A 15,466-nucleotide genomic window follows, 5' to 3' on the forward strand; every position below is an offset into this window, starting at 1 on the left:
TATATATATATTGTAGTTTATAGTTTTACTTTCATTTGGTTGTTTTAAAGTTGTATCAACATGATAATTACTAGTTGACTTTATTAAACAGATTTTTATTAATATGGGCAAACACTTTTCATTTGAGAGATGTAAATTAATTTTAGTATTGTTCAATGTAAATGCTAATTATATTTAGGAACTAAATGTATTCATGTTTTACTAGCAGAACTGTGGCGGCAACAAACTGGTTTGGGGCACGAACATCGTTAGTAATCGAAAAAAAAATGTATCAAACGACCACGCGATGACGTAATTACGTCGTCATGTAAATGAATCAATGACTCGTTTAGAACCGATTCTTCGAAATAAAATGCCCAAAAGAACCGAATCGCAAAAATCAGTCGGACTTCCCACCACTAAACACACCGCCCCTCATTCCAGGCAACCACAAATCAACTTCATTTCATTATAGTGCCGAGACGCTCCTCGCTCCCAGCGGCCCCTGGCCATTACAGCGATAATATCCGTGGATAAACCGAAGCCGTTAATATGTTTGCATTCTGAATGTGTTTTTTTTTTACGCTCAATCCAGTAACGTAAGTTCTATTATGCTTTTATGTTGAGAGAGAGCAATATTCGTCGGCGCGTCATCGTCAAATGCGCGCGCCCGTACAAATCCTCCAAACCTGCAGAAAGACACACAGGGCGGAGTGGAGTCCCACGCGAGACATATCCCTGCTGGAGAGGTAAGAAGGACTTTTTATCATTACCAAAATTCATTTTGTATAAAAACATGTTTTAGTAAAAACAAGAACAATACTCCTAAAAGAACAGCAGACACCTATATTGAAGGTAGTTTCTTTACAGCAAAGCTGCTACACGCCTCGATAGACAGGGGCTCATATGGTAATAAAGAAAAGGGTTATCTGTTGTTCGCATTTATTTTTATAAAAACGCGACAGTTTTTACATTTAACATACATTTTTGATTGAGTTTATGTTAAAATCAATAAAAAGGATAAAATAAAAACCATATTTTAGCGCAGGGCATTTTTGATAGTAAAATCCTCGTTCTGCAAGAAGCCGGTTAGGTTTTATTTATTTATTTTTTTAGGTGGAAGTGGTACTGAGGTGTCAGGCATATAAACCAAATCAATAACATAATTACTTATAAATTACTTTTTATGTTGAAAATCTTGAAATAATCGCAGCCTGCGACTGGGCACAGGCACTACAAAATATATCTTAAAACTAAAACTACATCAATAATGGATTTACTGTTTTAAAGTTATTGAATTCCAGTTATTAAACTATCAATATTTAACTTTTTCATAAATGTATTTTTTTTTTCATTGTTATTTATGGTTGCATTTAGACTGAAAGCATGGAACATAATTCGGTTCTGAACAAGTTAATATTGTGTTTCTGAGATTATAATGTTCCGTTTTCTTTTGCAATGAATACATAGTTACATTGAAGATCCCACTGGGTAATACACTATAATAAAGCATCTTTTATTTACTACCAGTATAATATGGCAGTGCTTTTGATCGTGCATTGTTCACTTTGAAAACATTTTCCACGCATTAAGAGATCTCCAGGAAGATTTTTCATGTTTGAATAAACTGTCACCCCATTCATGAATAATTCATGTTAGCCTGTTCATATCAAATGTGACATCTGATGCTTTTTCTCCCACAGATGTACATCTTATAAATGCATGGCAACCACAGTCGTACCTACACTGGATAGTGGACACATGCACTGAAAAGACCTGGATCTGGAACAGCAAAATGGAGAAGCACACCCTATCTGTGCAATTTAGGTCTGGTGTCAAGCAACAGATAATTAATGAGAGAATGGCGGAGCTCAGATTTTCTTGATACAACTCATTCTTTGCAAGTCACAGCACAGACGGACACGCCATGGATCTCCTTTGGGTTCTGTACTCCATGTTGACTGTATGTATGGCCATCAATATGGAAGCTACCGGGAGCCATAGCATGTTTACCTGTGAGCCTATCACATTAAGGATGTGCCAGGGCCTCGCCTACAATACCACCTTCATGCCCAACCTTCTGAATCACTATGATCAGCAGACCGCTGCTCTCGCCATGGAGGTAAACCACATTACACAGACTGAATGCTTAAATGATGTGATCAAATTGCATTACATTAACCTAGGACTAGTTTAATCATCATGCTCTAATAACTGCATGACCTCAACAGCAGTCATATATATATATATATATGTGTGTGTGTGTGTGTGTGTGTGTGTGAGAGAGAGAGAGAGAGAGAGAGAGTGAGTGAGTGAGTGTGTGTTCTTTCCTTTTTTCATTATTTATCAATCTTCAATACAACACAAAAATCAAAACAAACAGAAACTACTATTAAAGGGGTCATATGATGCTGCTAAAAAGAACATTATTTTGTGTATTTGGTGTAATGAAATGTGTTTATGCGGTTTAAAGTTAAAAAAACACATTATTTTCCACATACGTTTTTCTGTATTTTCCCTGCAAGTAGCAATAAATGCAAGCCATAAATGTTTAAATGCATTAGTTTAAAACCTATGTACTAACAGCATCAAAGATTTGTCATTTTCGATTTGACCCAGTTCTTTCTTGTGCCCTGCAGATAATTCAGATCACATTACAGAAATGTTTAAAGGGAAATTAATCTTTAATCTGTCCTACGGGGATGTTTGCTATATTTTTATTTCTGAAGTCAGTTTTAACCAATTTTTTGGTCCTCTTTTGCATGTGGCCATGACGAAATAAGCATCTTATAACTATTTATGTAACAAGGTTGCTTTACAGCGGCTTGCTAGTGTATGCCACAGTGGTTGATGTCATGAGCAGTTGGTGCTCAGGCGCGTTGTTTATTTTGATTGTTCTGTAATCTTTGTATCTGCAGCTATAACACCTGGATTGATTCGAGCCGATGGTTAATCCTCTTTTCCCGGGCCGCAGTATTCAGCTGAGCCCTACTGAAAACAGCTGCATTAGCTTGTTACAGCGGCCAGTGTATCTGTTTAACACACACAGCACTGTAAACGTTATCTAAAACCGGCTGTCCTCAGTCACAAGGTTTTAACTTATTCACTCCAGTCCTGCCCTAGTATTATAGAGGGATGGGACAAGAAATTAAAGAGATAAAAAGAAGAAAGAATGGATGGAGTTGAGCCGAGGCAACCCATCTGCTCATCCTCTTGTACATTTGTGTGGAAATGTAGAGTTACATAACCTTTTGCACTGTAACCAGCACAAACACACACATAAGTGATGATACATTTTAAACCCACTACTGCACAAAGGATTACAAGATCAGTGTAGAAATATATTCAAATGCATTTGAACGATAATCACAATTCACATGTAACACTCTGCAAATATATTTTTTCAAGCATTGTATATACAAAAAATTATTTTAATATTTATTTTATCATATATTTTTATATACATTTAAAAAATATTTTCTTTTTGTAATTACTTATAATTATTTATTTGTTTGTTTGTTTGTTTTACATATTGTTATTGTTATTTTATAATTATTTTATAATATTTATTTGTTTGTTTTATGTATTATTATTTTTATTTTATAATTATTTAATAATTATTTTTAATTATTAAATTCATTTGGATTGCAAGAATGAAAGGATTTTGTTCTTTAAATTTACTTAATAGGTCAGAACATTTTGGCATGATTTCTGCATTTGAGGATAAATTAACAGAAAAAGAAAAGCCAAATGAAAATTTAAATGTGATTTTATTGATGAATAGCTTTTACTATTTTACAAACAACTGACATCAATGACTAGAAGGTGACAGTTTAAGCAGCAATTAGTTTACTCACGAAAACCAGACTAAATCTTTCATGTCATCAGTTCTAAACCATTTATTTCTTTCTGGCATCATGAGGGACACATGAACCGTCCTTGCTTTCAGATTCAAAATCATTGTCAGACAGTGGCAGCATCTTGCTCTGAACTCTGGGTAACCTCATTTGTGAAGGGGACAGTTGCCTACAGGGATGGTTTCTGGGATTGTTGTGGTTGCATGCAGTAATAGGAAGGTTCAGGGAGCATTTGAACTGAGCTTGCAAAGAGAATGCTGGGTAAATCTAACAATATTAAGCATTTCAGGTGCACTGATTGATGCAGCTTGACATCTAGTTAATTTCAACGTCCTCCTCCATTTGTCAAACATGTGAAGATACATGACCTTGTCCTCATGTTATTTTTACCATGGCGTGGTGATCACTAAGGCCACCCTGCAGTTGTAATGCAATATGGCAACTCAAATTATATCAGCTATGCATTGTTTGGGAATCATTATTTTTAGATATTTATGAGAGGTGCTATGACTTTTGTAAGTGATCTGACCAAAAGAAAAAAAAAATAGGTGAAAACAATTCATAGATATTATTTCGCATATACAAAAGGGTTAAACAGGATTGTTTATACTATAATTAAAAGTATATATGTTAGCATGGAGCATTTATGCACATTTATTAATGCATTAACCTTTAGGACAGTGTTTTTTTGGAATGGCAGGGTTGACCATTATTTCCCATCCATATCTTCTTCTTCTTTGTCCCTTCCTCTTCTGTCTGTTTCTCTTCTCCACTCCCTCCTCTCTGTTCATCCCTCCCCCCACACAAGGTACTGCGGTTGCCGGGGAAACGGATCCCAATTGTATTACAACAAAAGAGCAGGCTTTCTCTCTCAGGAGGTGGTCGTCACTCGCACTCTGACCTCTCTCCCTCAAACCGGCCCGTTTATGCATCACTGGTTTCCATGGCAGTGCAGTTGAATTCTGTTAAGTGAACACTGCCTTAAGTTAAATAGTGACCGGTGGAATAGGGAAAACTAACCAGAAGGGCATATGATAATTTATGTACAATTAAAAATAATAATTGGTCAGAATGCTTTGAGGATATGACCTAAACTTCGTTATCAATGAGCAAGTGGGGGTTCACTGAGAAAGGCATATGTACTTTGGATTTATGGGTGGAGGGAGGAACTAAACGTATTTACTTGTGAATGGACACATTTAAAAGGTCAGGTTAGGTGACTTAGAATTTCTTCTGTTTGCCTTGTTGTTTTTCCCTTTTCTTTTTGCAACTCGGAGAGATCTAAGAATAAATCAGTGAAATACACACAACATCGGTCAGTATTGCTTTTTTTTTGTATGATGGTCATTGGATATTTAACTGTATGTGCTCATTTACACCTATTTTTACATTTAGATTATCTTTGCAGTCACCACTGAATGCTTTATTTATAGTTATTGCAGTGCCTTAATTCACATTTAGGATTTAAAATAGTTGATTTTATTGTTAGCTTGTTTCATTTATTTATTTAGTTCTATTTATTTGTTTATGTTTTACAAAATAGTACAACATTTTGATATTTGCCATTTATCAGCCATAACATAAAAATAATAAAGATAATCTCATTGGATTTAGCCTGAATGCTGTAATTTTCTTCATATTAAGTGAAGAATTGATTGTTTAGAAAGATAATGAAAGTTATCGCTGCATGTAATTTGTAACAAATAGCATTTTTAATAGCCAAACATATTTGTATATAATAATTATGTAAGTCATTTTAGCATTTGTAGCAACCAAACACTAGAAGTTATATTTTTAATTATGTAATTTATTATAGCATTTTAAGTCACCAACTCAAGGAGCAATATTATTATTTTATAGTAATTATTAGCATTTTTAACAACCAAAGTTATATTTTTTATATTATAATTATCTACATTATAGCATTTTTAATTGCCAAACCCTAGGAGCAATGGTATTATATTTGTTTATAATACTTGCATAAATTATTAGCATTTATTTATTTAAATATTATAATTAAAAATAATAAAAATAGCTGCATCCCTAGTTGCTACGTGGAGCACCAAAATAATTTAGGGCTTAAAAAGTCCCTTTCAGAAATAAAGAAAGCTATTTTAATTGAATTGACTTTATAAATGAAATTAATAAAAATTTAATTGAGGGTATAAATGAGTCCTTCATCAGTGGCAAACTGACACGCAGCAGCTCCAAACATTAAGGGCCCTATCATACACTCGGCGCAATGCGGCGCCAGTGTTTTTTACTAGTTTCAGCTTGACACAGTTGTCATTTTCATGTCCTGCGCCACGTTGTATAAATAGCAAATGCATTTGCGCTCATTTGTGCGCCCATGGGCATGCTGGTCTGAAAACGAGGTGTGTTCAGGCGCATTACAGGCGCGTTGCTATTTTGAGGCAACTGAAATAGACTGTGCCATTGACCAACAAAAACCTGGTCTAAAGTCTGGCGCAATATTTATTTTTTTATTTTTTTTTTATTTAAAGAGCGTTAGTAATATGCGCCTATAGGCGAGTGAACAACGCGCGTACACTTTGCTTATTACACACACAGGGATGCGCAGCAGCACACAAACATTTTTAAAAATGAAAAATTAAAGGATTAAAATGTAAAATATTATTATTGTGTACATAAATATAAAAATGCCTACATGTCATACGTGCGCTTTAGACCTTGCGCTTAGATCGTTAAAATAGGGCCCTAAAAGTGAACTTGCTAATCTGTGTTTTCAACTATATTTACAACCCATGTATGTGAAACACACAGGTCCAGCCATATTAAAAAAGGCTTGACCATGTTAACTTTCATATATTTTGCTCCTGGGGATTTTAGTTTCAGATTGTATGAAGTGCTTCCACATCTCCCATAGATATTGTATAGCATGCCAGCTGTATGAATCATTTACTCGTATATAATGCTTTGAAGCACATGCTCTCTGCCCAAACAAAAAGCAACAGTCACTGTGCCTCTTCTGCCTTCAGCATATTCTGTATCTCTGTATGTTTTGAATATCCCTAAATAACTTTCTGCAATGCCCTTAAGAAACACAAAGGCACTGGATTGGACATTGATGAGTAGGAAGAGTATGTTTGCCCTTAGGACAGCAGTGGACCAGATGCACACATTTGAGTTCATCAGATCATACCATTGCATGTAATGTGGGCTGACAGCAATGATGAGATAATGTTTTTCACCAGATCAGCAAATAATGGCACTAGTTTTATTTTTATCTTGCCTAAAAGCCAGAGTGTGTCCACTCAATTGAGCTCAGAATGGTGTAAGACATGTCATAAGTCCTTCTGTACCAACTACAGCCACGAATACCGCCAGTAATGATCAACAACTGTGAAGTTGCAAAAATAAAAGTCAGTCACAATCAAGTTTTATGTCATTGTCTATTGCTTTACTTATTGTCCACAAAATATTATAATGATCTTTATAAACAAAAGTTCATTTGGCCAGCATTAGAAGCTATGTGATGAAAACAAGCATTTTTTCCACATGCTTTTATGGTCTGATGGTTAACGCCGGTGCTCTTTGGTGTGTCTTGTTAGCGGCACATCTCAATGGTATATGCTGCATTAAATATGGATTAGGTACTTGGAAACGATTGCTGGATTTAGATGCTTTGTGTCAAAATGGGCAAGCATAATATCCATCCTAATCCCTTTTTACAGACATTTTGGGTGCTCTCATTATGGATATGCATTATACATCCAGTATATATAATATAAATGTGTTGGACTGTTGCAATCAGTTAAAGGCTGGATGGTTTTATTTGCAATAGTAAATAATGGTAACACTGTTTTTAGCGTATTAGATCATCTCATTGGATTTAGCCTAAACGCTTAGGTAATTTTCTACATATTAAGTGAAGAATTGGTCGTTTAGTAACATATTGAAAGTCATCATTGTATGTAATTTGTAACAAATAGCATTTTTAATAGCCAAACATATTTGTATGTAATAATTATATAAGTCATTTTAGCATTTTTAACAACCAAACACTAGGATTTATATTTCTTTACATTATAATTATCCACATTATTATAGCATTTTTAATCGCCAAACCCTAAGAGCAATGTATTATATTTGTTTATAATAATTGCATAAATTATTAGCATTTTTAACAACCAAGCAATAGGTTTTTTAAATACTGTAATTATGTAAATTATTATAGCATTTTAATAACCAACCACTAAGAGCAATGGTATTATTTATTTATATAGTAATTTAGCATTTTTAAACCACCAAAAATGTATATTTCTTTCTACTTTAATAATATAAATTATTATAGCATTTTTATTAGGGAACCCCTAGGAGGGAAATTATTTTTTCTCTTTTTTTTCACACACATCCTTTTACTTTTTTTCTAGCATGTTCATGTAGGCTTTGAATGATTGTAGGTTTTGGTCCTTTTTTTTTCAACACAAGCGGTGTCAGAACCCCCACCCGACCATCACAAAGGCCCTTACTCTGCAGGGGTGGAGGCGTTATTGTCTATCTGTCTGGAGTCTTTTTCATTTTCCCCCATGGGATTTGCATATTTATGTCCGGCCCCAAAGCTGGTACTACTCCCAGAATGCCTCATGGTGTAAGTGGGCCTCAGCAATAAACAGCATGTCTCCCGCCCCAAACAAAAGCCTCCTCAGAGAGGTTACATTACACATCCAATTTTTATTCTCATTTTACATAGGGGTGACCGAGTGACTGATAAAAAAATAAGGAAGAGTCAGAGACGTGGCCTGGTGGGTTTTGTTCTTGCTTCATTGAGCACTAAAGATGCTCCTTCTGATGTTCTCAAGATGACTGGAAATGGTTTGTCAGATTTCCAAAAGTCATCAGTGATTAGTTTTTATACGTTACTAGATTTGAATTTCTTTGTCAGGTGGTAGGCAAGAAAATAGCAGCATGTTTTTCTTCAGTGTTACGTGTTCTTCAGCTTTAAAACTACAGCTAATTATCAGGACAAACGGTATTACAACTGTCAGGACATGGCTTTTATTTGGGGTTTAACTGGGACGTCTGGTCGTCCTATGTAACACACTGGAAAAGGGTCACACAGGATAGAAAACAATATTATTAATAATTATACCCGTGAGATCAAAATCAGAGTTTTGTGCTTTGAGGCCATCTACAGTATGTGCCTAATGTACTATACACTCCTAAAAAATTTAAAGCATTCACTCTTAAAATTTTCAGTCTTTCTCTGTAGAGAAAATAGGAAAATATTGACGACTCATGTTGCACTGTATAGTTTCCACTTGATGGCCGCCATGTTGAAATCACATTTGCAGTTCAAACAAGTTATTAAACACAAATAAAAAGAACTTATTTTAAACTTCAGCAATTTTCAGAAAACATCACCATACCATGTTGCACCTGTCAATCTGCAGTAACATCACATTTATAGGTTCTTAAATCTGGAGTGGGCAGATAAGACATAAGACATAAAATATGAAATTAATAAATGTGCATTTAATGCATGCAAACAAAGTACATTTACATTTAGTCATTTAGCAGACGCTTTTATCCAAAGTTACTTAGAAATGAGGACAATGGAAGCAATCAAAATCAACAAAAGAGCAATAATATACAAGTGCTATAGCAAGTCTCTGTTAGCCCAATGCTGTACAAGTAGCAAGTTTTTTTAATTTATTTTTTTATTATATAATAAATATAAAGAAAACAGTAGGTAGAATAGAAATAAAATAGAGACGGGTAGTGTCAGAGGCCTTTTTTTAAAGAAAGCAAGCAGTTACAGTAGAAAACAAATAGAGTGCAAGTCTTTAAGGATCAAGTGTTTTTTTTTTTAAGTAAATTAATAAACATAGCCATACTTTTAGGAAGAACGATTATTTATTTATTTATTGACACGTTCAAAAATAATTTTTAATTTTTATAAAATTTGAAAAATTGTGAAAGTTGATTATTATTATTAACAACAACAACAACACTCTTTTCTATATTTTTCTTGTCAGCCCTTTCATCCTAAGCTTAGAGTGTTAATTTACTAATTAGTATGTGGACAAAGTAGAATATCAAACAAAGCTAAACTGTTGTTAAAATACAGCTACAGTTTTGTCTATATTTATTTATTTAAACGTAACAAATATTAAATATTTATAAAAATAAAAAATAATATTTTTATAATTATTATTATTAATATATTATTTAAGAATGTATTATTTATTATAAACACAGTTTTTTCTTGTCTGACAGCCCTTTCATCCCATGGTGAACTTGGAGTGCTCTACTGAAATTCGCCCATTCCTGTGTGCCCTTTACGCACCCGTGTGCACCGAGTACGGCCACGTGACCCTGCCATGTCGGCGCCTGTGCCAGCGTGCCAAGAGCGATTGCTACAAGCTGATGGACATGTTTGGGGTCAGTTGGCCAGATGAGATGGAGTGTAGCAGGTACAGGATCACTTTCATTAAGTTCTGCTGTTGTTTATTATATGACATCATATTCTGAAATGATACTCTGTCTCCTAGGTTTCCAGATTGTGATGAGTCTTACCCCCGAGCGATAGACCTGCTCCCGAGCAGTGACGGAATGGAGGAATCTCCCTCATCGGTTCAGCGGGACTATGGCTTCTGGTGCCCACGAGAGCTGAAGATCGAGCCTGACTTGGGTTACTCATTCATGGGTGTGCGTGACTGCTCGCCTCCCTGCCCAAACATGTACTTCCGCAAAGACGAGCTCATCTTCGCCCGCTATTTCATTGGCGTTGTCTCCATAGTCTGCCTGTCGGCGACGCTCTTCACCTTCCTGACCTTCCTCATCGATGTTGGCCGCTTTCGCTATCCGGAGCGGCCCATCATCTTCTACGCGGTCTGCTACATGATGGTGTCCCTGGTCTTCTTCCTGGGTTTCCTGCTGGAGGATCGCGTGTCATGCAACGCGGCTAGCCCGGGTCATTTCCGTGCCTCCACCGTCACCCAGGGCTCCCACAACAAGGCCTGCACGCTGCTCTTCATGACGCTCTACTTCTTCACCATGGCAGGAAGCGTTTGGTGGGTCATCCTCACCATCACCTGGTTCCTGGCTGCTGTTCCCAAATGGGGAAGTGAAGCTATCGAGAAGAAGGCTTTGCTGTTCCATGCGGTGGCTTGGGGCGTCCCAGGAGCCCTTACTATCACCCTCATGGCTATGAACAAAATCGAGGGCGACAGCATGAGCGGCGTTTGTTTCGTGGGGCTCTATGACCTCATGGCTTTGCGCTGGTTCCTCTTGGTGCCTCTCGCATTGGATGTGGTCGCAGGTGTGGTGCTGCTGTTAGCGGGTATTGCCGCGCTAAATAGGGTCCGGATGGAGATTCCCCTCGAGAAGGAGAACCAGGACAAACTGGTGAAGTTCATGATCCGGATCGGCGTGTTCTCCGTCCTGTATCTGGTGCCTCTGCTGACCGTCATTGGATGCTATCTGTATGAACAGAGCCGCAGAGCAGTTTGGGAGACCACCTGGGTACAGGAGCGCTGTATAGAGTATCACATCCCCTGTCCGTTTAAGGTAAGAAGATATGGTGTGAAATACTTACACTACCGTTTAAATGTTTGAGGTTGTTAATGTTTTGGAAAGAAGTATCTTATGTTCATTCATTTATTTGATCAAAAATACAGATAACTCTTTTCTATTTGTATATGTTTTTAAATGTAATTTATTTTTGGGATGGCAAAGCCACATTTTCAGCAGCCATTACTCCAGTCTTCAGTGTCAGATGATCCTTCAGAAATCATTCTAATATGCTGATTTGTTGCTCAAAAAATTATACTGACCCCAAACTTTGAACAGTAGTGTGTATAGTTATATTGTCCTAAAAATAAGCAATTGTTTTAGCATATATAATGACACATTTTTAATGTGAACTTTGTACAGTGTTACTAGGAAAAAAGATTATCTACACCAAGTCAGAACCATTCATGATGTTTGTTCTGACTTCAAGTGAATTTATACTACTTTGCTTGTTGTGAATAATTGAAGGCCTCCACAGTCTCCTGCCAAACCTGTCCTCACTCTATATGAGAAAAGGTTTTAGTGTTTAAAAAATGTATTGTTGTGACTAAGTGGTCATTGTAAGATAAGGGTGGACAAAATGACCAAAATCTTCTATCACGATATACGTAATTTTATTTCATGGTAATGATATATATATATATAGTTATTTTTTACTTTAAATAAGGTCTTTGATATAAAAAATTTTGATACATAGACATTTCATAATTCTTGTCACCAGCGTAAATATCACAAAAAACTAATACTAGCCTAAATAAACTCAATCTCACTGAAGACCAGCAAACAGTCAGTGATTACATAAGAATAGGAACCTAATTTCAAGCAATAGGACAAAAAACTACAGTAGAACAAATAAATAAGAAATGCTACATACATTGTATAAAGTAATTAAATGTATAAAGACACTGCATATTCTTCACTGTGTAAATTAAATATATTTCTTCTTATTAACGTTATAAAAGTGATTAAAGTTAAAAAAGTGATTTAATGCGGCAAAAATAAGTTCAATACTGCCACACCATCTTCACGTGCGTGCGCCTCTCTGACAGCATTCAGACAGTGTGCATATAGCAAAATGATTTCTCTTTCGCTGCTGATTGCGTTTCAACAGCTTCAAATCACTTGTTTTTAAACCGCAATGCTTAAAAATGTGTGCAAATGATAAGTCTTTGTGACCAAACCTGTGATCTTCATCCAGGGTCAGAAATGAATGGAAGCTCAGGGTAAAAATGCCATCAAAAGTTAAACAAATCCCACAGAAAATCAAAATATAGAATTTTAGTTTTTTGGTAACGTTATGTTTTCCTTATTTATACTTATGCATTTGACATAAAACGGGGTGAAAAAAGGCCCCTGATTTGCAAATTTTGTGCATCTTTCAGACACAGGATTCATGATTTCCAGCTGCAAATCTCTGTTAAACATACAGCAGCTGCTGCTCTGTGAATATATCTCGTGTCTAACATGATGCAAACAAACTGAAGCATACTAAAGACAGCTTCAGCTCAGTAAAAATCTCAGTAATGATGTTTATCCATATGTGTGTGTTTGTGTGTGTACATGCCTGAGGCAGCTTGGGATTGTGGGATTGGGTTTTAATGAGGCCATGTTAACTGTCACAGCTTCTGTTCTTTGAGGTGGAGCAAAAAGGACAGTCATGTGTCATGTTAACTCTGTAACAGTACTTCATGAAGAGCTATGAAGTGCAGTGCTATAAAGAGCAGATCTCTAGTCACACTGCAGTAACTGATGATGTCATACAGATTTGGACACCCTAAAGAATGTATAAATCTATTTATGTTATATTGCATTATATATCAAAATATTACCAAGACTGGCTGACAGCATTCAGAGCAGAAGAAATGCTCCATCTAAAGCACTGAGAGAGAGAGTGTGTATTAGATAAAGAAGAGGACAGACATTTGTGTTGACTGCAGCTATGTTTATGCCGTTGGCAATTGTGCAGTGAGCTGAGATAAAGCACTTCCCATCCACACAATCGCACGCACACAACCCAGGGCTAAACTGACATACACAAATACGCTCCCGCACACACTGCATGAGGTTATGAGCAAACGCCGAGATCCGCAAGGGAAGAATGTTCCTGCATGTTCTGATTACAAATCAGGTTTCACCTGTTCTTATGTTGCATACTAAGCAAATGTGTGCTGCTGTTGTCTTCACAGGTGGAACAGACGAGCAGGCCAGATATCGCCTTGTTCCTCATCAAGTACCTGATGATGCTGGTGGTGGGAATCCCGTCAGTGTTTTGGGTCGGCAGTAAAAAGACCTGCTTCGAGTGGGCCAGTTTCTTCAACGGGCATCGCAGGAAAGAGTGAGTTTCGTGTAATGTTAGGAGAATTTATACCAGTATTTACAGCCTACAGTGCTATGTTGTGTGATCAAAAAAACGTTTTTCAAGAAACCCAAACTGATAAAGGCCTTGAAAGTCATTTTAAGTAGAGATGTAACAATATTACAATTGTTACTGATTTGATTTATTTATACACTACCTAAATACACTTCCATTCAAAGGTTTGGGTATGATTTTTTTTTCATTAGAAAAAATATGATTTTTTTTTCATATTTTTTCCACCAGTATGATTTTTTCATTAGAAATGAATACTCTTATCCAGCAAGGGTGCATTATGTTGATCAAATGTGACAGTGACCGATTTTTATCTTAAATTCTGTTCTTTTGAACTTTCGATTCATCCTAAGAATCCTTAACAAAGCATATCATGCTTTTTACAAAAATGCATTTTTTACCTTGATAATAAATGTTTCTTGAGCACTACATTAACATATTATAAGGGTTTTTAAAGGATCATGTGACACTAAAAACCGGAGTAATGACTGCCGAAAATTCAGCTTTGACATCACAGGAATTAATTATATTTTAAAATTAGTGCTGTCAAACGATTAATCGCGATTAATCGCATCCAAAGTTAAAGTTTTTGTTTACATAATATATGTGTGTGTGTATGCGGGGGAAATCGTGGCCTAATGGTTAGAGAGTCGGACTCGTAACCCAAAGGTTGCGGGTTCGAGTCTTGTACCGGCAGGGATTGTAGGTGGGGGGAGTGAATGTACAGCAAGGCACCGAACCCCCAACTGCTCCCCGGGCGCCGTTTATATATTCAATATATTTATATATGATATCATTTATATGAATATGAATATATATACATAAATACATGTAAATATTTTCAAAATATATGCTGTATGTGTGTGTCTTTATATATACATAATAAATATACACAGTACACATACATATATTATGCAAACAAAAACGTTTATTTTGGATGCGATTAATCGCACTATTTAAAATACATTGAAATAGAAAACATTTCTTTTAAATTGTAATAATATTTTTTAAGCAATAAATGCAGCTTTGGTGAGCATGAGGAATTTCTTATAAAACCATGTAAAAATTTTACTAACCCTAAATATTTGAACGGTAGGGTAGTTAGTTAAATAATTAGTTCAATATATTAACTCACATTTAAAATCATTTAAATACTACATGTAAATGTGGGCATCAGAGCATTATAAATTGCAGTATAAATACTTTATATTCATTTTGAGATTGGCTAAATATTACATTTATGAAATTATAAATGTTTTTAAAGATTAATTTTAACATTTTAAATTTTAAAAAGTAATCTAAATGTAAAAATAGAGAAAATGAGCATAAACAATTAAATATCAAAAATGTACTATCTAGTATCATCCATTAACAGAAATGGTTCAGATATATATCGTGTATCTGCCACATGCTAGTAGCCACAGGAAGTAATTCAGTCAGTGTGCATTTTGATAAAATTCCTACTAGACCTACAGTGCAATAAAGACACTTAATGGAGGACATGAAGTAGCCACAGGAAATAGTTCAAAAAGTGTGTGCGGTCTCATAGGGGTTAGTGTAAAGGCTTCCTCTCCTTATATCAGGGCATTAACCTCCTCTCCCTCCCCTTGTCCCACCCCCTCCTCTTTTGTTCATTTCGACTCCTTTATGCCCTCTGCCTTCCCCCTCTCTCTTCCTTCGCTCCTCTGTCGCTCCCTTCCCACTTTGCCACGTTCCCCCCCCCCCC

At 35.9% G+C, this 15,466-nt stretch overlaps 1 protein-coding gene across 3 annotated transcripts in view; it reads left to right on the forward strand.

Moving 5' to 3' along the window:
• The first annotated feature begins 687 nt into the window (after positions 1–687).
• The window catches only part of LOC107732395 (frizzled-3-like), a 35,513-nt gene continuing 20,734 nt past the window's right edge, over positions 688–15,466 (forward strand). For all 3 annotated transcript variants that reach the window (XR_001638869.1, XM_016543712.1, XM_016543713.1), the window contains exons 1-5: positions 688–728; positions 1,683–2,101; positions 10,077–10,273; positions 10,352–11,369; positions 13,559–13,707. Coding sequence is in view for 2 of the 3 variants with exons in the window: in XM_016543712.1 (XP_016399198.1) it covers positions 1,907–2,101; positions 10,077–10,273; positions 10,352–11,369; positions 13,559–13,707 (1,559 nt within the window). In the remaining variant the exon portion in view is untranslated. The remainder of the gene's footprint in view (positions 729–1,682; positions 2,102–10,076; positions 10,274–10,351; positions 11,370–13,558; positions 13,708–15,466) is intronic.

This window comes from Sinocyclocheilus rhinocerous, unplaced genomic scaffold (assembly GCF_001515625.1).
Source record: "Sinocyclocheilus rhinocerous isolate Xijiao unplaced genomic scaffold, SAMN03320098_v1.1 scaffold68, whole genome shotgun sequence".
Lineage (NCBI taxonomy): Eukaryota > Metazoa > Chordata > Actinopteri > Cypriniformes > Cyprinidae > Sinocyclocheilus > Sinocyclocheilus rhinocerous.